General features: G+C 43.0%; 1 protein-coding gene across 1 annotated transcript; it reads left to right on the forward strand.

Moving 5' to 3' along the window:
* LOC105936508 (transmembrane protein 47) lies at window positions 1-27,425 on the forward strand. Its single transcript, XM_036128101.1, has 4 exons — window positions 1-104; window positions 135-442; window positions 11,785-11,925; window positions 20,606-27,425. The coding sequence occupies exons 2-4, from the start codon at window positions 214-216 to the stop codon at window positions 20,782-20,784; spliced, it is 549 nt and encodes a 182-aa protein (XP_035983994.1). The 5' UTR covers window positions 1-104; window positions 135-213; the 3' UTR covers window positions 20,785-27,425.

Below are 27,425 nucleotides of genomic sequence, written 5' to 3' on the forward strand. Positions count from 1 at the left end.
CGTCAGCTAGGTCTCCGCCGCGCGGCGGCAGCGGTGTCCCACAGCCGCAGCGTCCGTCCAGCGCGCATCGCAGGCGGCCGCCGCTCTCCGCTCTCCCCGGCCGGGACCAGGACCAGGAGCAGGACCAGGACCAGGACCAGGACCAGGACCAGGACGCCTCTCCGCCCCGCGCATGCATCGGCTGTGAGCCCCTCCGCGCCTCTCCGCCCCGCCATGTCCTCGGCCGTCACCGAGACGGAGGAGTCGGCGCACAGCTCCCCGCTGACCCCGCTCAAGCTGGTGGGGCTGGTGTGCGTCTTCCTGGCGCTCTGCTTGGACGTGGGAGCCGTGATGAGTCCTGCGTGGGTGACCGCCGACGACCAGTACTACCTGTCCCTGTGGGAGTCCTGCTGGAAGCCGGGCAGCTATGAGAAGTGGCAGTGCAGCAGCACGCTGGGCTCAGGTAGGCGGCTCTGCTCTGCCTCCGTCCTCAGGGCTGCTCCATGTCAGTGCAGCGAGGAGATCAGTGGCTGACCGGGGCATGATGGAGCCAGGGATGCTCCTTCACCTCTGACCATGGAGGTCCATCATGGACGTCCATCATGGACTTCCATCGTGGACGTCCATCATGGAGGTCCATCATGGACATCCATCATGGACATCCATCATGGACATCCACCATGGACATCCATGGGTCTAACAGCAGAGCCTCTGGTTCCCTCCTCTGCTGGGTGACCCACGCTCATTGCTGCCTTCATCCTCAGAAGGATGTTTCATCTCTTGTTTCCTCTTTTTAAAACGGACCCTAAACCTTCAGAGCTTTCTGATGTGACAGGCTGTGCACCACAGGTTTGTTTCACACCTTTCCTACCAGTGACCCTCTCCGTCCTCCAGCTTCACGCTGATAGATAGTTGCTGTATGGAATAATAAAGTAAACCCTGGAACTTCTCCCACCGCGCTCCGTGTATTGGGTCTGGACTTTATTTGTATAGGCCGAGTGTTTTTGCAAAGTAAGAATCTGAAAAGTGTGGCATGCATGTTGATTGAGCAGCGCCCCAGGTCTTAGAGCAGCCTTTCACAGGAATCCTAGCTGCAGCTTTCCACATCTAGACATCACCGCTGAGTGAGCAGCTAAAATCCAGTTTGCATTTGGTGGACAAGAAAACATCAACCTACGTTCTAAAAAGTTTTATTTCCTGATTTCTGCTTCAGGTTTTCTTAAACATTCAATCCTGCTGAGGCTATTGCTGAGAGTAATCCCTTCTTTTGCTCTTTGACTTCTTGCTTTTTGTCCTTCTTTCCTTCCTTTCCTCCATTGCACCCTTTCTTCCATCCTCCTGAATCCCTGTTTAAAATCCTCCCGTTTCCAGAATTATGTCATAAACACATGATTATGCACGGCCGTGGTGGGGTCATACCTGAATGACCTTACGTTCAATAAGCCGTCCAGACGGGCGATGAGTGTGGACAGACATCCACCTTCATGCTACGTCTCTGTCTCAAGGTCAGTTGCCTCCACGCTGTGCGATTGTTGTGTTTGTGGCGCGTTCCTGGTCCTGCTCTGCCTCCACAGCAGCAGCTTTCCTGTCAATGAGGCACTAGTTGCTTCGTCCCCGCAGCATGACGCTGCCACCACCGTGTTTTCAGGGAGACTTGCAGAGCCTCTGTTCCGCCACACATGGTTTCTCCTGCCCTGTCCCCTACAATGCAGCCAGTACCCTCCTTTGGCTTTCCCTTTCCCCCACAGAGGCCAGATGTGCTGCGTGCACGCCTGGCCTACATCTGTTTCCTTGACCAGATTATTTATGATTCAGATGCAGCTACAGAACCTCGGCTCTCCGGGGTGTTGCCACTCACCTGAAGCTCATTAATCCACATGTCGGCGGCAGCAAAGCAGCAGGGCGTGGAGGGGAGAATCGCTGTCTCACTCTGGATTTGATCACCCCCCCCCCCCCCCCCCCCCCTTCATCTGTCAGCATTTCACTAAGTGGCAGTCAGGTTATCACAGAAATCAGAAACAATGAGAGTCAAAAATGGTTTTGTTATGAGCGGAAAGTGATGCCCTGGATACCTGGGAGATGACGGATGACTTGTTTGCATGGCGTTTATGTTTTCCTGGTACTCTTGCATGTGAGGGAGGACCGGACTGAGGGCGACAGAAGAGGGGCTTCAGTGTGTGCGTGTGTGTGAACACAGTAAGGGGCTACCATCTTCAGCTGACCTATTTCTGGACATTTTTCTCCGGAGCCCCTGTAAATATTTCATGTCACACTCTGATTTCTCTCTTGTTGCGTCTCCGTACCCCCCCCCCCCCTCCCCTCTTTGCTTTTAACACCTACCCATTCACGTAGCTATTCCAGACCCAGACTCCCTAATTGGGTGTCTGAATGGTGTGTAGACGGTGGCTGATGTTTAAGTGTGCACATGTCATACCATCCCACCTGCATTGATCTTAAAACTAAATTCCTTCTTTCTTGTCCCAACTGTCTTGGATTTTTTTTTTAATTGGGTATTTTTTTCTTCTTCTTTTCTCACTGATGTTTTCTGTTTTTGTACTGATATCAGAAATAAGTGAAAGTTGGTGCAAAAAGCTATGTTGACCACAGCTTTGGAAGACGGACATTCAGTGGTGTGTGCTCAGCCTGCTTAGCCTTCAGAATGGCATTAATTCCCACCAGCACATCTCACCATTACAGCCCACTACGCTGTCTGTTGAAAAAGTTATGCTGTGGTCAGGCTGTTAAGCTGCCTGTCAGGCTGCGTAAATGATGTTTTTGAGTAAATTTGACTACTTATTTGCATATATGTGAGAAACCTCGAGTCGTGTTGTTTTGACAGCTACACACACGTGTGCACTTGTTTAGCTGTGCTTATCTAGGCTAGTTTATGTCCCGATCAAAGCCGGCTTTGCACAATGCCCATTTTTCTGACATCTGGGCTCCTTTCTGCTGGGTTTCCCCCACTAAACTCACCCATTCACACCTGAGCAAATTATCTAATTGTTGTGGATAGACACACCTGTCTCCTTCCTGCAGCCGCAGCCCTGAGCCAGATAATGAGCTGCTGCTGGAAGTCTTAAAGTTTGCTAACATTTAAAAACAAAAAACAAAAAAACAGAAGAAAACAATTATAAACAACTATTTAGCCTCTTTATAGAAAAGATAAACCCAAAGGTGTTGTTTGGAGAAACTATCCCAGTCAGACCGAAGTGAAATTCTAAGCGGTGCTACATGCTAAGCTAACAATACGACACAAATGTTTGAGAGCATCATAAAAAGGTCAAGCTGATGTATCTGCATCATGAAGCTGCAAACCTCCCAGACGACATAGGCTAACGCTAGCTGCTATTAGCCTGATGGAAAGCCCAATGACGGGGTTCTGTCGGTCTGAGCTCCCCCTTGGAGTTGCAACACGCGACGCTCCACTGCGTGATTGACTGAATAAATACTGAAGCAACAAAACAACAAACCAGTACCTAAAAGTTGGCCCAGTCCTCCACGCTATTACACCCCCAAAACCACCCTGAATCCTAGATCCAGCCAAGGATAGATCCACGCCTTTGTGTTATTCACACTAAATCCTGACCCTACTGTGTGAATGTCGGAGCAGAAATCGAGACTGTTCGGACCGGGTAACGTCTTACCGTCGCTCATCCACTTTAAAGTTCAACGAGTTGTGCATTCAGATCGTTTAAATTATTTGTGTGGCAACATTTTCAATATTAAATGGATGGAAGAAACTATGAAAGACTGACAAGGTTTTTGTTAGCACTGTGATAAAACTGACTGGCTAACCGTTAGCAGCTAATAACGCTAAAGGTGGGATCTGCTTTAAAGATTCCTACTGGCTAAAGGGTCGGAGGATCACTGAATTAGGCGAGCATAAGCTCTGCAACACAGGCTCAATGTAATTAGTGATGTCATTTTAAGAAAAATCTTTTTATTTCTTAGAATTTTACCTTAGTTAGATAAAAGTTATTCACAAAGCATCTCATGCCTTAAGAGAGCTGCTGAAGTGCAAAAATGTTAGGAGTAGTGACCCAAAGAGTGTCTGAAGCAGGGAAGCGCTGTTTGACTGAGGAGGGAATGAGCACAATTTAACAATTAGGCAATTATTAATATTATAATGAATTAATATAAATTTTCTTTTATTATTATTAGTAAGATCAACTTTATCATCCCCATAGAGGCAAGATAATTACATTCAGGGGCCCGATGGGTTTAAGGCACGGCTGTAGTAACGCCATTTTACTGAGGATACATAAATAATAGGCAAAATATAGAATAATCATTAATAAAAAGTGGAGACATGTACAAAAAAAATTATATAAAACTAAATAAATAAGTTTGCATGTTCTCCCTGTGCATGCGTGGGTTCTCTCCGGGTACTCCGGCTTCCTCCCACAGACCAAAAACATGACTGTTAGGTTAATTGGCTTCTCCAAATTGTCCATAGGTGTGAGTGTGTGTGTGAATGGTTGTTTGTCCTGTTTGTCTCTGTGTTGCCCTGCGACAGACTGGCGACCTGTCCAGGGTGTACCCCGCCTCTCGCCCAGTGGATGCTGAAGATAGGCACCAGCACCCCCCGCGACCCCATGAGGGATAAAGCGGTTCGGAAAATGGATGGATGGATAAATAAATAAATGAAATAAAAGGGATGAGAAAATAGTTTACGTATTGCATGACAGTGTCAGTAGCCTAAATGGTCATTTAGAAATTTGCTTGTGTAATGCCATCTCCTCGCTTTTGATTGCTGCACAAAGAGCTTTTCACATTCCAGGCTGGTGCGTAAAAGCACCAGGATGCGCAGAGGAAAAGATGCATTGATATGCAGCTATAGTCATGGCGTATTTGTGCCGTGATCCAAGGATGAATTTACCTTTCAACGCTCCTCTATTTTCCTCCCAGAGCCATGCGCTGGGCAGCGCTGCTGTTTGATTTTATTCCATATTTATTTCCTCTGTTTTGTGTCGGTCGTTTTGCCAAATACAGCCACTTTATACAAGCGTGACTATGTGACTGTTAATGAATTTAGTTTCATCATCAGGACACACATTTATAATCCAGTCTAATTGGTTAACTTGCATTCTCTATCTCTCTCATCTCCTTACTCACAGTCTGATCTCAATCACTCCACAGCTAAGGATCTTAGGATCTTAGGTAGACATTTTTAGGCCTAGATGGGAGCTCTCTAAGAATTTTTGTGAATACAGGCAAAGATTTTGTTTACAGTTTTAAAAGCATTTTTCGTGAATTATTTCCTTTGCTTTTATTCAATAAACCAATAAAGGGTTAATATTAGTTTTCTTCAAAATATTGCTAATATCTCATCTTATCTCTCCAACGTCATGTATCATGTGCCAGATGTAGCACAACAGCCTTAACGTCAACTTTAAAGAATTAGTAACCAACAACGTAATTGCTTTTTGAAGGAAACGGCATCATGGATACTTTTCAGTCTGGTTTCCTAAAATGTAACTAAAATTTCAAGTGTCATGCTGGTGGCAGCTAACTCTGGACGCTGGTTATATTGGACGTGACATCAGCCTTCGACACTATGGATCACATTGTTCCTACTGGGAGACGTGATTGGCATGTTTACTATTTTTATCAACCAGGTATATTTAGATGGTGCCCCATTGTCTTGTGATATACCACAAGGTTCAGTTTTAGGCCCGATCCTTTTTAAAATTGTATTTATATCCTGTGGTGGACATCCTAAATTGCTATTTAATGTCATATCATCTTTTTGCTGACGATATACAGTTGTACTGCTCATTTCAAGCATCCAAGATGTACAAACTGTCTGAACACAGAAACTGTATGTCAGAAATCAAACAATGGCTGGAGAACAATTATCTGCAGTTAAATGCAAACATAACAGAAACTCTTAGCATTTCCCCTGATGAAACTAATCCTGTGATCAGGCAGCAGGTCGCTTCGTTAGCTCCTACCATGAAACGTAGTCTCACATATCGGGTTGTCAGACCTGACAGTTCCTTGTCTTTTGATAATCATTGTAAATTATCAATTAATAACCACTTAAGGAACACCTCCTTGGCCTTCAGTCTGTGCAGAATGCTGCAGCGAGGCTGTTGGTCCGAGGCTCTGGGACGCCCCCCCCACTGTCCCTTCACTGCACACGCTCAGTAGAGTCATTTAAGACATTAACAAAGACATTTTTATTCCTTTGTTTATTGTGCATTAATTGTTTTGCCCTTGTTAACCTCTTTGTGATGTATAGTCTGTGGAAGGTGCTATAGAAATAAAATGTTACCCATATTTCTGCAGATTTGACATATAATCTTTATACATTCTAGCAATTATGCAAATCAGAGCTAGTACAAATATAAAACATACGTGGAACAATGAGAGCGATTCTCCCATAACTTTCCTGCTGCGGGCGAGTCGTTCCTGCTGGAAATGCAGCCAGTCAGAACTTTCCAGCACGCACACAGACGCGTCTGCGTTCATTTGGCTGACAGACGTGGAGACGCATAAACGGCGAGCAACAAAGCAGCTTCCACGACTCAGTCAGCGGCTTGCAGAAGCCGGGGATCTGATGCTTCTGCTGCGCTTGGAGGAAGTCTGCAGCTCCAAAGACATTACAGTGGGTGTTTATCCTCAGAGGCCTCTACCTGTCACCACCATATTCCCCCTCTACTGGCACAGTTAGGCAGCCTCTGCCTCCTGGAGCTTTGTGAAATCAGTCGTCAGTGCAGATGAAACCCCTACCCTCCCTAAATTGTGTCTCCCCAGCCTCTACTCATCTCATCTTTCTTTTTCATTTGTATTGATCCACTCCAGGCTTTATTCTGCTGGTTAGGTCAGTACAATTGACCAAGATTCTTTTCCACTTCAGTGCTGAGCCCCCCCCCCCCCTCCCCATTTTTACAGATATCCCTCCTTTGCTCCGCCGTCCTTGGTGACTTCTTTGTTTGTGCATTTTTAACGTTAATCATTACCTCGTTATTATTTCTGCATACTCCTTCTTCTCACCGTCTCCCCTTGCAATGTCTCCGCGGCCACGTTTCACACCCCCCCCCGTTTTCTTCTCTTCCTCCCTCTCCTCCCTTCCCGACTGCGTCTCCCCTCTCAGAGCCCCCCCCCCCCCCAGAGACGCTTGTTCTATTTGTAGCCGGTGAATGAGGAATTGCAAATCATGTAGTATTCAGCTTCATGGCTGATGGCAACAGTAATCATAACCGTTCCTATGAGTTAGGGTTCCTGTTTTATAGGTAAATGCTTATTTGAGCTCCTGATTTCCTAAATAAACCTCTAATAATGTTTGATTTTTACAGAAATTGTTTAAAAAAATCTTCAAACCTGTATTTCCAAATACAAAAATCAGGCGTTTACATTTGCCTGCTGGCTGTAAAACTCTAGATTTTTAGAATAACAATGGACAAATCTGCGCTTCTCAAACTTTTCAGCCTGAACCCCCCCCCCCCTTTTAGAGCAAATGAATGTATCTAAACCAATCTGCACCTTTTACCAGATCTGTAGAGTCAAGAAATCCCTCAAACCAAACTTGTCTGACAACAGGAAGTAGGCTTAAAGACCTGGAAATGCAACACCACGCCCTGATTTAAGGAATTCAAGAAGTGATGAGAAACAAAGTCACTGACATTTCTCAGTCTGGATTTACAGAGCCAATGAGAGCCATCATGCACACACGGAGAACACATGGAGAACCGTGGAGAACCTTCCTAGGAGAGGAAGAAATAGCCTCTGTGGGATCGTTCCAAGGTCAAACCACTGCTGACCCAAAAAGATGAAAGACCCGCTGCACATTAACCAATAAATAAATAAAGATCCACCGTAATGATCTCTGGGAAAGCATTCTGTCGACTGACGAGGTAAACATGGAGCTTTTCAGAAGCTCTGTGCCCAGATGTTAATCATAGCGCCAGTCAGACACGGCGGTGGTAGTGTGGTGGTCTGGGGCTTCCTCGCTGCTTTAGGACCCAGCCGTCCTGCTGGATTGACCTGAACGCCTGGTCCTGATGTGTGATGTGAGAACAAGCTCAGGTTAAAACACTGGGAGACCACACATTAGTTCTGCCTATGAGAAAATAAAGAAAGGTGGTGTTAAGGTTTTCACCCCACACTTGGTAAATCACCGATCTAACTCCACCACTAATGACCCGTGCTGGTTTTACCCTTATAGTCTAATTTAGCACTCAAAGGGGGAGATTGGCATCATCTGTATGTACTGGCTGTGGGTTGTTCATTTCACTGCCTGAACCAGATGCAGTCTGACCTGAGATTAATTAGAAACTTCAAGCTCCATCACCTTGAATCAACTCGATTTTAGAACTTAAAACATTCATTTTCTTTATCTAATTTACTGTAAGCAATAGTTAATTTTTTGCCCTAACAACTTAGAATAAATACAACTAATTTAGATTTGTTAGACCTGTTGGAAACCCTTATTGAGCGCGGGAACGACGTTTAAAAATCCGACTCGTAGTGTCAGATCTTCAGGGTAATCAGAAAGGTAGATAAATATGGATTCATCAGGATGAAGTGTAAAACGCTGTGTTTTATGGTAAAAGCTGACTCTTAGGATGTACCCAGATCTAGTGTGTGGATGGAAACGGGGAACGAGCCTCTAATGTCTGAAAGTGTGTTTGACAGAAGGACAACTCTAGGTAATCAATAAGCCCTGACTGATGGTGGTGGGTGGGTGATTGTGAGTTGTATTGTAACGTGCTTTGAGGTGATCGATAAGACTTTAAAAGTGCTACATGAATGCAATCCATTAGGCATTTATCTGATCATTTATTTATTTTCCCTGGCAGCTGGATCTAACAGTAACAACTATTGGTTCAGAGGAGCAGGAGAGGGGCTTCAGTGTACTGTTCCTTGGCATTCCAGTATTCAATCCTCTGTAATGCAATTTGTTGGGCATTTACGCGTAACCGTGAACTGTAGGGAAAATTATACATTTCAAGCTTCTTTACAAATAGAAATCTGAGAAGAGTGAGTATTTCTAAACAACTTTCCACTGCAATCACAGCTAAAAGTCTTTTGGAACAAAGCATCTTAAGCATTTAGGTTGGGTAGACTTTGACTAGGCCATTTGCATCAGAATGGCTGCTGCAGGGTGTTTAAGTCCATCAGTTCTCCCACCTGCTGCTGAAAAGCTTCCCCATAACCTGATGCTGCCATTACCTTGACATCCAGTGGTGGGCACTGCTAACCAAAAGGTTAGTTTTGCACACAAAAATATTAGCTTTGTAGCCATTAAACTGAAGATAAAGAGATTTGAGACCAACACGCTCTCAGTAGACAGCCGTGGGACACAAATCCTCTGGCCCCAAGCTCGGATCATCCAATCAGAATACTGGAAATCCAGGCGTTACATTTCCGTTCTGCCGGATAGTGTGAGTGCGACCATCTAGGCAAGGCAAATTTAATAATATAGCACTTTTCAGTACAAGAGCAATGCAAAGAGCTTTACATGATTAATAATTGGAAAATAAAAACAGAATAAAAGCAAGAAAAAACAAACAAAAAACAGTTGGTATAAAATGTAGGAAAAATTAAGCAAAATAAAACAGGAAAATGGAAACTAAAAGCAAATATTAATCTAGTGCTGGTCGTCCTTGCTGGCTCATTGAAGGATTGATGTGAAGCTTTTCTGTTCCATAAATGAACATTATGAGTGAGCCGTTGGTGGCCCAAATGTTAGCGTGTGTTTGAACGCTGGCGTGACGCTGAAATCCTTCCTGGGACTTCTTTGCACTAAGTGGGCTCAGAGTTGGCTTCTCTGTGTCCTGGCCAGGGTCGCTGCTTTTCAGGAAACCATGTGTGCCTTTGTTAGAGCCACCAGTGGTTCTACTGTGTCAGCCTCCACAAAATTCTCACTGCCAGGTATTTTCCATCACGCTCACTGAGACCCACGTCCATTTCACCCAAAGTAGTCGATTATGGTAAATGTTCAAAAAGTTAAATGTCCACTTCACGCTGCCAAGGCTTCCTCTCACCACGCAGTCACCAGCGTCCTGGAGGCCTGCTGCTGTCAGTTTGGAGGAGCATTCCTGCAAGAAAACCCAATTCCACATCTGCTTGTTGTGAATATTCAAGCCAGTCCCTCTCGCTCAACCATTTAGCCAAAAACAATACTTTACAATCATTATTATGCTGTTGTTTCTTCACAAACTGCCTGAGATGAATCTGAAGTGGCCTGTCAGCTCCATGGTGCTGCGATGGTGGTCTCTCCACTCCCGGTGATCCCGCTCACAGGCCGGTGTGGATGCTGACGGTGAGCTTCTGGCTTTTCCAGCCGTTTGGGAATGTCCATCTGTCTCAATGAAAATGTGCTCGCTCACGCTCAGTTTGTTGTTTCTTCTCCATGTGGCGGTATGAAGCGCTGACATCTGACCACATGACGTCAACTGCTTGATGGATTCAGCTAGGAACTTATTTTAATATCTAAATGTAAATTACTGTTGAAAAAGTGAGTGGAGTTTTCCTCACTGTGGGCTGAAAACAATATAAAAATAAAGTAAAATAATCCATTTTGACTGAGGGGGCAGGGACAACCCTGCTTTGTTAAATGAATCTCATGCAAAACTTCTAATGTAACTCGACAGTTTTGCTACTATTGTGTTAAAATGGCTCCTACTTCAAGCTTTATATAAACACTTTATAATGCTTTAACACTGAGAACATTTACAGATGAACATGTATATGAATTATATCCTGTAAGACAAAACAGCTTTCAAGTTTGTTAACTAAAACTATTTGGACTTTATCACAGTTATTTTATTTTTTTTTTTACATATAAACACTAAACTAAATCTATATGAAAGTAATTTATCCATCCATCTTCCGTACCCGCTCAGTCAGCGCAGGGCTTGAGACAGAACACATCCTGAATCCTCCAGTTCATGCCAGGATAACAGAGACGAGCAGGAAAGACGGTCGTCACTCTTCTAGGGCGATTCTGGAGGGACCAATCGATGTGACATGCGTATCTGTGGGACTGTGGGAGGCGTAGAACCCAGAGGGAACTCACATGCATGCACAGGGGAAAAGATGCAAACTGTTCCCAGAAAGGCTCTGGCCAGGATTTGAAAGCAGCACCTTGCTGCTGCAACGTACCAGTGCTCACAGGTTAGAATGACAAAAAGCAGGAAAAAGATGTTTGAAGTGAAAATCTAATCTAACTGTGGTCAATGCTGGTATGTAAGAAATGTGACTTTTTGTCTGTTGTTGCCTCAGCCAGCTGACAGGTACTGAACAGCAACAGGTGGGGAAGGGGCAGCAGTATTCTAATCTGCTCTGACCAGGACTTTCACTGGCATCTTATTGAAAGTACTTTAAACCGCAATAGGCTGATTATACAATAGTAATGTTGATACATTGTTGTTAAAGTATCGGTATACCTTACTGTCGGTAACCGGCCCATAATAATCCACAAAAGCCATTTCTCTATTTTCCACATAATGTTTAGTTTCATTTGTGTTGATTTCTCTGTGTGGATCTCCTGCATTGTTACTGACATACGGTGTGAGGTCCTAGCCAATGGACCAATCAGAATAGTTTTTATTGATAGAAATATTAAATCTTCCCAGCCTTCTCTTCTGCTTGACATCACACACATAACGTTAACCTTAGCCAGAATCCTCCGTTGAGTTGTAATCAGAATATTTATGGAGGATTTACACCAACGTACGGGTTTCCTGTGTTTCCTGTATTCTCCATTTCTCTGAATGTGTGCCGAGCATCAAAGTGTCTGTATGTTAATTCCATCTTTTAAAAAGTTTTTATCTCCTTTTCTTCACCCCCCCCCAGACTGGCAGGTTGCCACGCTAGCCCTGTTGCTAGGGGGCGGAGCCTTGGTGCTGATGTCATTCCTAGTGGCTCTGGTCGCCGTGTGCATCGGCACGAGGCGACGGTTCTACGCTCCTGTTGCCTTCATGCTCTTTGCAGCAGGTCAGAACACACTCATGTTCTCATATTCTCCTATTCTCCAACACACACACTATCCGTTACCTTGAAGTAAAACGTTTTATGTGAACAGCTGACACAAAGTGGTGAATAACTCTGAAGTGGAAGGAGCTGGACTGGTGTCCACTCTCTGAGTAAAGATACTTTTGAAAACTTTGCATCATTTTCATTCAGCTTCACATTTAAAGGGGGCTACTACAGAAACACTGTGGTGCCCGGACCTGGGATTATTGGATGTGAGTGTTATGTGCAGATGTGAGTACGGTGTCGTCTTTTTTTGTTTTTGCACGCATATTTGTGATTCCATTAATCTGAGCTGCCTAAACCAAATGCTGTCCCTGATGCTGCCTAACTAGGTTCCAGCAGCATTCAGGCAGGGCCTAGGTCCCCAGAAGGCCCATCAAGCTTGGCATCGTCAGTGATTTTAACATGAAAGCTCCTGATACAGTCATGAAAACTGCTAAAGGCCATTTTCATAAGGTAGTTGAAGTCTAGCGGGTGACCAACTCACACGATTGTCCTTATTTTCTCATTTAAACCAAGCAGGACTCACCTGGAGCCTCAGAGTGGCACCTTTCTGCTCTCACGCGCTTTAGAGAGCGTCCCCCTCGCATGGAGTCCCACAACGACCAAGCTTCTCACTTTACTAAACAAATGGCAAAGCATTTAGTTTTGTTTTTAACCGTGGGGGGATTTGTGTTTAAAAAGCTGAATCTGCTGCTTAAACTCTACTGTGCAAACTTTAGCGTGACTTCACCAACCCGTCCTGACTTAAATGTGTGGCACAGATACGCTTAAAGCATAAACCCTGATTAGTTTTTAATGAGCAACGCTGAATTAAACACAACCACTGTTCTAATCTTCATTTTTTTAATTTCAACAGTTATTTTGTAGCTATACCACAGGATTTAGTCTCGTTCTTATATATAATTCAGTGTGAAATGCTTAGTGTGAGTGAAAACAGTGCAGCATACGCTCCTCTGATGGTTGTGTTGCTCTAACTGTTACTGCGTTACGGTTTCCTCATGTCAAGCACAGCAGGATGTGTTGCTACAGTCAGACTCTTTACCAACATAAAGCCGTTCACTTCTCAAACTCGGGGAATAACGTGTTCCCTTGGTTACCGGAGCAATGCTCAAACTAAATAGGACTGAGAGTAGTTTTAAAGGCCATCTGAAGTTTGCACTCACAATAAAGGTCAGCCTTAATGCACAAGGTCAGCAGCAGAGGGAAATCCGTTTTTTACTGTGGCAGCGGGTATTACCAGTAACTTTTAGTGTTCTCAGTTATTGTGTTGATCCGTCCTTTGTTGCAACAACAGCCTTAAGCCGCTAAGAGAAGCCTCCAAAGCTCTGCAGTGGTATTCAGCAGCACGCTGTCACGTCCTTCCAGTTCTTCAATGGAGATCCGATTTATTCACACAGCAGCTCAAAGATTTGGACAATCTGACGGCCAAGTGTTTACATTTCCTTCTAAAAGAATTCAAAACCTGTGAACTTTACACATCATGTGACAAAAACCACAAACCTAAATGCATCCGGTTTGGTTTCTGGGTGATAGTCCAACACAAAGCGTTAATAAAGGAGAATTACTCACACATCTCACATTTCTTTTCTTAGATGGGAGGAAATCATGAGAGCAGCTGTGAAGTGATGTAAATCTGGGGATTAAATCTAAATGCATCACTTTTCACAACCATAAAATATGTTGGAGGCCTCGTCTCCTCTTTCCTTCCACCTCACAGTTCTGTGCTACATGTTGTTGGTCTGTCCCAATGAAATGCACCAAAGTTTGTGGCTGCAATGCGACAAAATGCGAGAAAGCCCAGCCGGGATAAAGACGTCTGCCAGACGCTGTGAAAATGGCCGCTGCAATTAAATGTTAGACAAACCTTCCTACTGTGACTGGGTCGGCGTTCTCATGACTGCAAGGAGGAGATGTTCCAGAACCAAGGTGGCTTCATAGCTCGGCCTTCTTCCTCTGATCAAATCTCACATTTTATGTTTTATCTGCTCAAATTCCATTTACTGCCATGTGCTTGTGCAAACGTTTGGAGCTGGTCCTCAGAAAGGAAGCTTTGGATAAGGTGAATGTAATTTGAACTTCACTTTAGTCAAATTCTGGGTGGGGTGGGGATGCAGTATTAATGTAGGGATAAGTGCACTGGCTTTGCCTTTTTTCTTCTTTTTTTACTTTACAGAAACAAGGGAAAATCCATCTTGCAGTGCTGTAAAAACAGATTTAAAACTCCCTTTTGTCCTTGTGAACACAGCGTCCTCCCAGTCAGAAAACAAGCGACTCTCCAAACGTGCTTCTCTTCCTTAGATCTGAGACAAACAACCTTTGTACATGACACTTTAAATACCGAGCACAAAGACTAAATGTTCTCTTGATCAATGATTGATTCTGCAGATCAACATCCTCTCTGAGTTTTGTTTTTAACGCCATCTGTGGTATATATTTTTATCTGGTTTATTAGTGCCTGCATTTTCTGTTCCCCAAAAAGTGAACTCCAAACTGCTACTTTCCAAAAGTCACACAAGGATACTAGCAAATTGAATTAAAGTCATCCGGTCCATGTTGGATAAGTACGAGGAAACAACGGCTAATCCATGAAAAATAAATAATAAACATTTATTTAGTTATTTTAGTTTGATAACAGATCCTAATTTGTCATATTTCATGGAAACCACCTGGCCAAGATCAGAACCAAGATAATAAAAATAGGTTGTATTACATAGAATCTGGTCATAATATCCATTTAAATTAAACATTGTTATGCCTAGAAAAGAAAACTAAACTGATTGCAATCGTTTAAGTGCACAGATAGAAAACGGATGTAGGAGGGGATAAAACTGTGATGTGTAGGTATGAAATGGAGATGAGAACCTGTAAAGGTGTGGGACGGTGGAAGGAAACCTTTATTACAACCAGGCTCAGTGGGTTTGGGAGGCTGAGAGTACCGCCCTGGGTCCCTGAGCAAGACCCTCACCCCCGATGGCTCCCCGCACAGTGGCAGCCCACTGCTCCCCAAAGTGATGGCTTAAATGCAGAGAGCAAATTCCACTGGAATGTATGTTACAATGACAATAAAGATTATTATTATTATTATTACTACTACTATTGTTATTATTATTAGCCTCAGGCTATTGTGGCATAGTTATAAAGTGTGGTGAAGTATATGAAGTATTGGTAAGTATTTGCCTCTCTTGCTTCTGTTTTTTTGTCACAGTTTAATATTTCAGATCATCAAACAACTTTTTAATTTCAGACAATGTTAACCAGGTTAACAATGTGTGCATGATGACATAATTTATGAAGGAAGTAAAAAGTTATCTTGTTAAAAAACGTTTTCCTCTGTTGTGAAGGACAACGCAGGAAAACTGGCCTGCTCAAATAATTACAGACCCGTTGCACTTGTGTATATATATATATATATATATATATATATATATATATATATATATATATATATATATATATATATATATATATATATATATATATATATATATACACTGTAAGGTTTTTGACCAAGTTCTGCCATAAATTTACAAAAATTGACAAAATGACACTGTACACAGTCTGCTTATGGTTAGGTGAGTCTGCCAATTAAGAAGTCACTTAAATTATACCTTGCTGACTAGAGGAAGTAGGCTAAAAGATCTCAAAAAGCAACACACACCACCCCACTCTAAACAAATCCAAGAACAAGCAGTAGATTCTTTTACATCTATCAGTTGGAGAGGGTTCTAACGTCCTTCATGAGGCTATTTTCTAACAAACCACAGTAATTACAACAGGAGAAAACATGGAACTGAAGTAACCCCCGTTTAGAAGTAGCCAACCTACCAAAATCACCCAACGACAAGTCATCCAGCAATTCTCAGAGGAGTGAAGGGAGTTCATGATTGAACAATAAGAAAAAGACTGAGACAGTTCCAAGACCATAATGATTGCAAAGGCCTGTTTCACATTTGCTAAAGTCTCTCCCAAGACCTTTGGGAGAGTATTCTTAAAGAACGGCAATTAGAGGATGCGTCCCCTTAGATTGTGCATAAAACTGACAGCAATTTAAAAACAGAACGCCATAATCTGTGGTAGGTTGATGGTTCAGGGCTGCGTCACCATCTACACCACCTAATGTAATTGTTGGAGCCCAACTTGTGTTGTCCAAGTTCACATCCATCATAGACAACACCTTCCACCCCCTGCACCAGACTGTAGAGGAGCTGAGCAGCTCCTTTAGCGACAGACTTAGACATCCTGTCTGTAGAAAGGAGCGCTACCGCAGGTCATTTATTCCTGCTGCTACCAGATTATACAATGCTGCACTGTAACTGCAACTGTGACCATAACTGTAATAAGTAATGTGCAATAACCAAGGTGCAATAATATATTTAATACACTGTCCTACAACCCGTGCAATAATCCTGATGTAGTGACTTCTGCTGCTATCACCACCTGAACATAAGTCAGCCCACATGTATGTATGTATGTACAAATGTATACAATGTATATGCACATATATACACGTAGGTGCGTATGTAAGTAGGCGCATAGATATATGTATATATTTAAGTATATAGATATGTTTATATATATGTATAGACCACTAAGAATGTAAATGAGACATTTACATTCCTATTTCCTTTTTGTATTTTTTTTGGTATTCTTTTGATCCATTGTAGATATGAAGATTCACTGTATATAACTGAATGCACCTTCCCTACTCTGCACCTTCTTGTATGAGCCGATGTGAATTTCTCCATTGTGAGATCAATAAAGACTATCTTATCTTATCTTATCTTAAAACTCCTCCACGGTGGCACAAAGCTCTGGACGGCAGTTTGTTTCCATCTTGGTTAGGTCTAGGGGTGAATCATTTTTCACAGGGGGCTCGGTTGATCAGAGATACCGATACTAATTGTTTTGGCATCAGTCTAACCGATGCTAGATATGTGCTTGAAGCCGTTATAGCCTTTTCTTCCACGATTTGCATGATAAAGATGACAGCGATAACAAATGTTACCTGACTTGTGTTTAAAGCAAATAATATTAACAGTCAGTTAAAGAGGTACACCGGAAGAACCCGCATCACGACTCCTACAGCAGTGCTTTGCTCACACTTAATGAATGTGTCCCAGCGAGGAAAGAGCTTCTCTAGTGGGGAGGAGGAGGATGAGAATACTGGCCGCTGCTGCAGTGGACATTATTTTATGTAGCGTTAGATGCTTTATGCGTAGTGATTGGTAAGTGTTTTCATGTGCTTACATGATTCTCCATGGGAACATGCACACGCAGCTCAGCAGCTGTAGATCAGACGTGGGTTTACACGGTGGAAAAGGAGTCCTATGCCGACTGTAAGTGGCTCGTTAGTTTAAAAAACGAACGTTGAAATGCTAATTTCAGTGGCAGAGCAGAGGAGAAAGTTAAAGCCCAGTCTAATGACTTCTCCAGCCGTTCTCAGAAGGAACACACACCATTGTTCCCTCCCACTCAGTTAGACAGAGGCAACTTTTAAAGGCCAGATCAGCTAAATTAGACAGTTAAAACTACGTTAAAAGTTGAAACATTCCCTTGTTGTTGTTGGCGCTCAGTCTTACAGCATTACCAGCCGCTCTCTGCCAGGGAGGGCTGGTGTTCTCAAGGCGTGGGGGCTGGATGTGTTAATGGATCGCAGAACATATCAGCCGGCCGATGTACACGTAGACATCTAATTTGGATAGCTATTTCCCCATAAAGAAATAAAACCTTCATTTAAAAGTCCTGTTTTGTTGTAAGTCATCTTTTTCTGGAAGAGAAATATGATGATCTGAGACATTTAAGTGCAACAAAATAGTTAAACAGAAGAAATCTGTAAGATTTGTTGACTTAAATAGTAATGCAGCTAATCACATCGCAGAAACCCAATAAATTTAGGCATCTAGGTGTAGTGAAGAGAAGTTTGGACCGAGCATCAGAACGAGGAAGAAAGAGGATCTAAGTGACGTTTAATGGGGCATGGCAGCTGGTGCCAGACGAGCTTACATTAGTATTTCAGAAACGGCAGGGCTGATAGGATTTGTCACACCCTGCATCTCCTGGGTTTACATAAAATGGCTCTAAAAGAGAAAAATATCCAGTGAGGGGGAGTTGAGGCCAGGTTACTTAATATAACTTCTCCCAAGATATCGATGAATAACTACAACCAAGATTTGTGGAAGAGAAAGAGGGCTTGAAGGAGCAGGGGAGCCCTGCTGCTGCTGGCAGCTAAAAGCAGAAATGCAGGCTACACCTTACAGAGCCCCACCGTAACAGACTGGACCAGCCAGCGTTGTCCCAGTACAGCCTGGATACCATCCTGTAGAGTCTGTGGAGGCATCAAAGCACTGATCCCTCCTGGTTTGTATCAATGGCAGACTGCTGGTGGCTGTGGAACGGCATCATGGGTATTTTCTTTACACGGCTGTTAGCACCACCTGAGCATTGGTTAAGCTCCACAGCCTACCTGTGTAATCCATGTCTTTATAAGCACAGTCTTCCCATGTTACATCCAGCAGGAGAATCTGAAGGATCTTAAACTAAAATGTGTTTTAACGAGACACTGGACTCTAATGGCCTCCACAATCACCAGGTACCCAGCCATGGAGCATCTATGGTACGTAGATGCATGTTATCACTGTTGAGCTGACACATGTGCAGCAACAGCTGTCATTTCACTGTGGCCCAAAACACCTGAAGGAGGCTGGATGTCATTTGTCTGTAAGACCCTCATCCCACCAACACCACTTTACGTACAAGTCCAGTAGGTCCAGCAGGTCCAGCAGGTTCCAGCAGGTCCAGCAGGTCCAGTAGGTCCAGCAGGTCCAGCAGGTCCAGCAGGTCCAGTAGGTCCAGCAGGTCCAGCAGGTCCAGCAGGTCCAGCAGGTCCAACAGGTCCAGCAGGTCCAGCAGGTCCAGCGGGTCCCGCAGGTCCAGCAGGTCCAGTAGGTCCAGTAGGTCCAGTAGTTCCAGCAGGTCCAGCAGGTCCAGTAGGTCCAGCAGGTCCAGCAGGTCCAGTAGGTCCAGTAGGTCCAGTAGGACCAGCAGGTCCAGCAGGTCCAGCAGGTCCAGCAGGTCCAGTAGGTCCAGTAGGTCCAGTAGTTCCAGTAGGTCCAGCAGGTCCAGCAGGTCCAGCAGGTCCAGTAGGTCCAGCAGGTCCAGCAGGTCCAGCAGGTCCAGCAGGTCCAGTAGGTCCAGTAGTTCCAGTAGGTCCAGCAGGTCCAGCAGGTCCAGTAGGTCCAGTAGGTCCAGTAGTTCCAGTAGGTCCAGCAGGTCCAGTAGGTCCAGCAGGTCCAGCAGGTCCAGCAGGTCCAGCAGGTCCAGCAGGTCCAGTAGTTCCAGTAGGTCCAGCAGGTCCAGCAGGTCCAGCAGGTCCAGTAGGTCCAGCAGGTCCAGCAGGTCCAGCAGGTCCAGCAGGTCCAGCAGGTCCAGCAGGTCCAGCAGGTCCAGCGGTGATGCTGTTTCCATAGTCCCCCAGATTGTTCTCCACCACTTGGAGAAACCAAGCGCACATGTCAGGGTGTTGTTGTCTTTTCTCCAGCTCTGCATTTAACTTCATCAGCCCCAGCAGACGGATCAATAAAGTGCAGAAGCTGCAGCCGGGAACCCTCTTCTGTCTGTGGATTAAAACATTTTTCAGAAAGAGACCTTGGCATGTCAGGATGGGCATGTCCACATCCTCCACCATTGTTTTCTTTGTCCTTAGTTCACTTCTGCTCACACTGCACACGCGTGACTCTGTTGTCACTAAAAGCTGCAACACTAATTGCATTTACCAACAACACAACCATTGTGCAACTGATTAGCAACATTTCTGGAAATTAAGATCCACACTGACGCAGAACAGCAGATCACAGGAAAGGAGGAGAAGTTTGTCACACACTTCTAATTCCTCATGTTTCAGAAGACCTGTGCTGGACTACAAATACCATCTACATCATCAGGAAAGCCTCTTCCTCCTGAAAATACAGAGGAGGAACAATCTTCCTTCAGCTGTTGAGAACTTCTATGGCTGGAGACCAGAGAGTGGCCTGACACAGGGATGTACAGGGTGGATTACCAGCTGTAGCAAAGCAGAAATGTAAAAGCTGCAGCGGGTCATAAAGGCGGCTCTGGTTCCCATTTCAGCACCTGAATGATTTCTGATCAAGATCGTCTTTTTTTGATGGGACCAAAAGATTGTGAATGACCCGAGACATCCAGGACACGCTCTATTCCCAACCCTCCCCTCTGATGGACGGAGAGTAATACACGCCTCACCATCAGATTTAAAAACAACTTCTTCCCCAGAGCTGTGAAAGGATTGCTGCAGGAACCACGGTCTCCCCAGTGCTTCCTCATCCTCTCCACACACAAACCCATCTAGATGAATAAACACAGGAACAACAATCGTGCAGCAATCTGCTGGAACGACATCACTTTATATATATATATATATATATATATATATATATATATCCATATATCCATATATATATATATATATATATATATATCTGTCTCTTTGCCACCTAAATAATAGCAGTAAACTAAACTAAATCCCTGGTTATTCTGCTTATTTCTGTGAATACTGAGGTCAGTGTGACATTGTACTTGTACTCTAAAAATGATGTCTTGTTTTTACCATGTCCATCTCCTCTAGTTGTCCTCCAGGCCTGCAGCTTGGTCCTCTACCCCATCAAGTTCATCGAGAGCATCAACCTGCGGATCTATCACGAGTTCAACTGGGGCTATGGGCTGGCCTGGGGAGGCACCATCTTTTCCTTTGGCGGGGGAATCCTCTACTGTCTCAACCCCAAGAGCTACGAGGACTACTACTAGCTTCCACTGATGCTGGGACTTCACAGCTACATGGTGGCTAAGAAGTAGACAGGGGTGGGGGGGTTGGGTATGTTTTTTTAACTGCTGATTTACCTGGATGTGTTGGAAACACATTGGCCCAAATGTAGTCAGAAGCTTTGATCCTTGGAAACCAAACGGATGGTCAAGATATTACTTTTCTTGCCTCTTGTCAAAAGAATTGTGATCGTTTGATGCAAATTCAGAGTTGAACTGACTTAGCAGATTGATCTTAGCAGGGATTGGGCTGGTTTCTAAATGGTTTAATGCTAGGACTTGTGAAACTCTCTTCTGAAAACTACTGATGGCAGTCTCATCAACTCCGCCTCTGCCCTGGCTTCAAAAACCCAGCGTTTGGTCTCTGGTCATTACAGCAGTCTAGCATGTAGACTCCTGGATCCCTTCACGTCCAGCTCCACCGTCAGATCTTCCGCTTGGTTAGATGAGCCGATCTTTCTTTTTCAGCATCCTGTGGAGTCTCTGAACATTGACAAGGTTGTGGAAGTGGATCACATCCTCATAAGTTGTCGACAGACAGAGTCTTCCTGAAGGAAGGTGAGGGCAGAAATAAAGTAAAGTAAGACACTCAGTCAATATTCTGTTATCGACCCACTTGTCTGTTACCAGGGCAACCCACAGGGAGTGCACATGCGGCTGTCATGATTGATTAGCCATGGTCAGGAGTTGTAAGACAGTACGGCCCTCCGAGGCCTCCAAGCGTCTTCGATTGCCCATCGAGCAGAGTTTCTCCGACCACCTGTCATCTGGTGTAGCGTCTCCCCCTCCGGTAATACGCTTTGAGAAAACAGAGTGTTGTTGCTTATTATGCGCCATATTTTCAGCCCATCAGTGGTCAGGTTTACATGCACAACAGCCGTGTTATAAAGGAGGAATGTCCTGAATGGCATCGGGTAATTATGCACTCGTCTGATGGAGATCCCTCAGGGCATTCATGTCTCGTCTAATTTCCTGACTGCGTTTGGCAATATTACTCAACCCAGATAGGGATGAAAAGGATGCTCTGGCATAGTCGGCTGCAAAAAAACTATGTCTACACTCCAAAGTGATAGATTTGCTACATAAATGCATTCAAATTGGTGTAGATAAAGGATGACTATTCAATATTTACTCTTACAGAGAACAGTTAGTTGGAGATTATTCAACTTGTACCAAATGATAATTGGCTCACGTAGTACTTCAAGGTTCCAGAGACTATTCAAGAATTCACTCTTCATTTCCCTCCATCTGTGCCTTTCTCCAAGTCATCAACACATTAGGCTGTGAGATCCTACGTTCAGGATATGTGCGAACAGGCAGATCAGGTAAAGGAAGAGTTGCAGGTCCTACAGCTGTTCATTCTGGTATGATCCATTGGAACTCGCAGGTTGGGTGTCATGACTTCCCAAAAAGAAAAGAATCCTCAATTTAAATCTAAAATATCTTGCCCTACAGGTAAAAAATGTTGTGATAGCTTTAATAGGAAACCGTGGGATGTGCCTCGCACAAGTATTCATGCTCCCTCTTAGGTCTCCACATTTTTTCCTGTTACAACCTCAAACTTTGATATTTTGTATTGGGATTTTTGTGATAGAACATCATAAAGTAGTGCATAATTGTGAAAGGGTAAAAATACACCTATGGTAAAGATTGGACAAGTATGCCTTACATTCGTATTAACCCCACTTTGTTTTGATGCATTTACATAAAATTCAGTGTAACCAATTCTTCAGATCTCAACTAATTAGTGAGCCGAGTCAACTTGTGTTTAATTTAACCTCAGTATAAATATAGTTGTTCTGTGCAAGTGCTGTGACTGGGGTGGAGGTTCACCTTCCTGCAGGTCAACAAACCTGGCATAATGAGCTACAACTTAAATGATTTAGTGTTATAATGGCCCAGTCAAGGCTCTCCTTTCAATCTGACTGAACTAAAGGGGTTTTGTGAAGAAGAATAAATAATGTGCCAAGCTGGTAGAAACAAATCTCGGCCTGAATTGAAATGCATACAGAGGGAATTTCTGAATGTGTTCACAAGACAAAGCAGATCTCAACTTTGAGAAAAACGTTGTAATTACGGGAATCTATCGAGTTTTTTAAAGTGGAGTTCTGCCGTGAACGTATGAGTAGTTAATGGCCTACTTGTAGTGCATAACTCTTTGAGTCCATTGCTTTAGGTATTTAGCTTTTTAACAGAGGCTAAATCTTACATATAGTTCAGTCGTCTGGGGTACTCTTGTTGTATTTCAGACTAGGAACTGTGAAAATCTGACTTGCGAGTTTGAATAGAACATACCAGGCCCTCTGTTGAACTGGGGACCTTGAGCTCTGGCTAGGTTTGCTTGTCTCTCTGGCTAGCTATCAGTAAAGATTTTATATTTCTTATGCTGTTTGTGGCATAGAAATATTTACTTCTGATTTTATCAGTTTTATTTTAGACTCTAAATTGGAGAATTTAATCAAAGGCAGTCTAAACTGCAAGATAACCATTTAGTTTAGCAACATTACCCTATGGCAGATGTTAGCTTTAGCATAGTTAGCGGCTAAGGGTTAGCCAGTTGCAGCATTTTCAGAGCTCACAAATCATTCCTGTCTTGGCTGACACGCAGTCAGAATTTCTTTTTTCTACCATTTCTCCAAAATGCTGCCACACAAACAATTTAAGCGTGATGGCTGCTTCTTGAAAACTTATTTGGTCGAGTATTCTCAGCCAGCCCAACTACAAGTCTTTATTAGCCAACACTTGGCCTCACTTAGACTGGCGTGTGAACAGACAAATGAAAAGGTCTATTCCTGTGTGTATCTAAGCGTGGCTGCTGACTCCGACTGTTCAGAAGTTGTTCCTACTGAGAAGTTCAGACTATGTTCAGCTGGTAAATGTCAGGAATGGACACGCAGCTCAATATGTAGTTTCTAGTGGAAGACATTGTGAGACGTGTCTAGTTATTGAGAGAAGGAAAATGTCACAATCAATCGAGCCAAGGACACATATTGGTAGAAAGTAAGTCTGGTATTTTACTTGCATTACAGAAATAATCATCTGACCGTGGTAGATTTCTCTCGCTTCCCCTGCCTCCTAATCTTGGTCTGATATTTTTATTCATGTTGTCATATTCTCTTTTATTTATTGATTTTATTTGATGTATTTTTCTGTCATGTATACGTCTTTTTATGATTGTACACCACCTTTTCTTCTGGTTCCTTACAGGACATTTTCACTTGCTTATTAGTAACCAGCTCCTTTTTTTTTTCTTTTCTTTTTTTTTCACCGGGAAAAAGTATTTGTCCCCTTACAGATTGCAGGAAATGCAGCTTTATAAGCTATCCTAACCAACCTGACCCTAGGTGAAATTATAGGCTGTAGTCATTTTCTCTAGCCTCACTCAGACATGATTGTGGCCGATTGTCTGAAATAGAACCTGTATGACAACATGAAGTAGGTCAAAAGATCTGAAAACACAATAGCTAATACCTTAAGCTAAATAAATTCAAGCTACATTCCTAGCTTGAATCAAGCTTGAAAGCCTGGAGTGACATTAAACAGAGACATCATGCTTGAAAAGCCTCTGACGATGCAGAACACGGAGAACAATTCTGCAAAGAAGAGATGGCTAGAAGTCCTTTGTTTTAAAATGGCTTTTTATATTTACTCTGGTTATCCTTCTGTGAAAAAAGCTTTTCTTTTACATCTAAATGATCCAAGTGTGAATAAAAAGCAATAGCAGAAAAAATCTGTAAGGAGGTAAATACTTTTGGTATTTAGTTTTTTCAGTGAACAGTCAGAGGTACCAAGGATTTCTACTACGCAGAAGTATCAAATGAAAGAGAAGATTGTATTTGATTATAATATTTAATGTTTAATTTACTACAGTACCTAAGTTAGTATTCTATAGCATATATGCTATCTTTGTCTATTTTGTTTTACCCTATATTGTGCATTTTGTATCCTTGATTACTTTCCTTTCTTTGGCAACATTTTCCTCCACCCCATTCTCCAGGTGTGTGGGGATTTGAATGCAAAGCAGCTCTTCTGCGGATATTTGGTGATTCAAGCAGTGTCTTTCATTCTCTGTCCCCTTCATTGTCACATATTTACCGCGGAGCTGTCAAGGAACCATCATCCAAAAATAGGATCCAGGCCGACTCCCTAGCCACCCAAACAAATAAAGGACTTGGAAGGCAGCCATGTGCTTCAAGGAACTGACAGAAGTCCATTCATTTTATGTCAACCAGCGTAGACGCTCCTACATGTGGAGGGCGTATACAGTGAAAGGTTTATACATTGTGAAAAAAAAACACTCCTCATTATTTTTCAATCCATGAACGTGTTGAAGTCCTTTTTAATACCTTCCTATGTACTTTTCTTTCTGATACAGACTAACAGTTATTTTGTAAAACCAAAATGTTTTTTTCTGTTTGGACTTTACGTCTTCATGCAAACTGAGTTCTTAGTGGAAAAAAACCCCAGCCATTTTATGACAGAACTACACTTTTCTGGATGTTATTTTGAACGATTTTTCATCTGTAGCAGAACTCTGCGTCTACTGTGTGTCTGTTGGGTAAAAAAAAATCTGTGATATACTTTTTGCCAGCAGGTACCGGTAATATTGACAACAGCTGAAATTTCAAAGGAAGGTCCTCAGTAATGGCTATAGCAGTGCCAGACGGAAGATTCTCACATCAGATCAGAAAAAAACATCCTCAGTGCTGTGGTGGTTTACTTTGCATATTCGTTAAATCACTGGACACCCAGTCCACACCTATATAGATTTAAAAAAAGTCTGCTTTAATAAGCGTCTTTAAGAATCTCATTTCAGATAGTTGTTTGGTCTAGTAGATAAGCAAGCTTTACCATTAACATTTTCTTCTATGGAAATCAGGGGGAAAAAGACTATTAATCAAATTAGTCATTTATAAACTATTCCAGCAACAAAATGCACTCCTTTAGTTTATTTATTTAGTATCTGGTTACAACAAAAGTTTTTTCAAGGTGCTTAACAAGAAAAACAAAGTGAACTAACTTAAAGTGCACAAAGATACACAATAAATCAAATCACTACAAAAGCAAGGTGCAGTTGGTTTTAGAGAATCTTTAGCCAGGCACTGCTTTATCAATGCTGGAGATCTTTTTAATGTTGACATTATCGTGACCTGCCGGCACAGCGTATAGGTACAACAATAACTTTAATTTGACTCTTGCAGACATATTGTTCCAAAAGCAGTGTTTTGTTTTTTTTATTTTAATTCTGCCTTTCTGTTCTCCAGGCTTATGAATGTTCAGCTTCTTTTATTTTTATACTTCATTTGCTATGACAATTATTATTTTTTTTCTGATTGTGCCATTAAAGCTTAATAAGGGTGTTTTGCTAACGAGTAGCCCCTCACATTCTAACAGATCCGGGGTTAAAATGTGCTTTAGTACATTATTTCTGCATAACGTTGTGAGGATAGCCTGATGCTTATTAATGTTTATACGCTTTGCCCCAAACCGAGGCTTCCTGATGTATTTTCAAACTCAGGAAATTGCTGCAAGTACATGTTCATATTCTTTGAACTTTTCCACATTGTCTGTGCACATCAGAGGACCTACAGTTCTGCAGTCAGACTGAATGGAGAGCATCTGCACTCAACGTTTGATCTGGACTTTGACTGGTCCCATTTAGGCTTTTGTCTTGTTGGACGGTGAATTTCCAGCAGCTTTTGACGGGTTTTCCTTCTAGGATTATCCTGTATTCACATCCAGCCGTCCATCCTCACACTGACCAGCTTCCCTGTTTCAGCTGAATAAAAATAAAGAGAACCCAGCATGATGCTGCCACCACCTTGCTTTACCATGCAGATGATGCAGAACACCCTGAGAAGTTGGTTTACCATGCATCATTTTCATTCCACTTAACAATTATGCACTACTTTATGCTGATCTATCATGTGAAAAACGAGATAAATATGCTAAAGATGGTGGTTGTAGCGTTACAAAATGTGGAAAAGTTCAAGGGCTGTGAAGTTGTTCGTTATTAACCCTGGATTTTAAGCTAATTTCACTACCTGAGTCAAATTTGAAGGAACCGTTTTCTTTTAATTTCTTACTTTGGGAGCCGCCGTGGTTGTAGCAATGAGCTTCTGATTTGAAAAGAAACAGCAAATGCTTCAGCAGAGGTTGCTTTTTGACCGATTGGGTCAGTATGAATACAGTTATGTTTTTGTTTGAAAGAACAGGAAAAAAAATGCTGTTTCCATGTCCCTCCCTCACCCATATGATGTTAGATTCATTAGTTTCTGGCCGATGTCGATCCCCTGCGTGTTTTAGTCCAGGTCTGACGTAGCTGTGACTGATAGCATTTGTTTGCTTAGTAACTTACTGATGAAAAGTAGAGGCTTGTAAACAGAAACAGCTCCTTTTTTAAAGCATCCTTTCCCAGTAGACTGAAGGGAAACACTGTCTAATGATGTGCATAGGGATTTAGAGTCCGTTTATGTGTGCGAACGACTGCACAACTGTGCAAGTACGTGTGGCAGGCAGAAAAAAGTGTGTATTTGTGCATGTGTGCTGGCATGTTTTAGATGCCATTGTAGAGATGTCACTAATCAGCATTTATCTCTTTCTACACATTAAAGCACTGAACTGAA

This window comes from Fundulus heteroclitus, chromosome 24, assembly GCF_011125445.2.
Source record: "Fundulus heteroclitus isolate FHET01 chromosome 24, MU-UCD_Fhet_4.1, whole genome shotgun sequence".
NCBI lineage: Eukaryota > Metazoa > Chordata > Actinopteri > Cyprinodontiformes > Fundulidae > Fundulus > Fundulus heteroclitus.

Excerpts from the sequence above, each read along its gene's own strand:
- LOC105936508 (XM_036128101.1), top strand. The coding sequence starts at position 214 with ATGTCCTCGGCCGTCACCGAGACGGAGGAGTCGGCGCACAGCTCCCCG. Across the intron at positions 443-11,784 it reads CAGCAGCACGCTGGGCTCAG|ACTGGCAGGTTGCCACGCTA; the intron begins GTAGGCGGCTCT and ends ACCCCCCCCCAG. Across the intron at positions 11,926-20,605 it reads CTTCATGCTCTTTGCAGCAG|TTGTCCTCCAGGCCTGCAGC; the intron begins GTCAGAACACAC and ends CATCTCCTCTAG.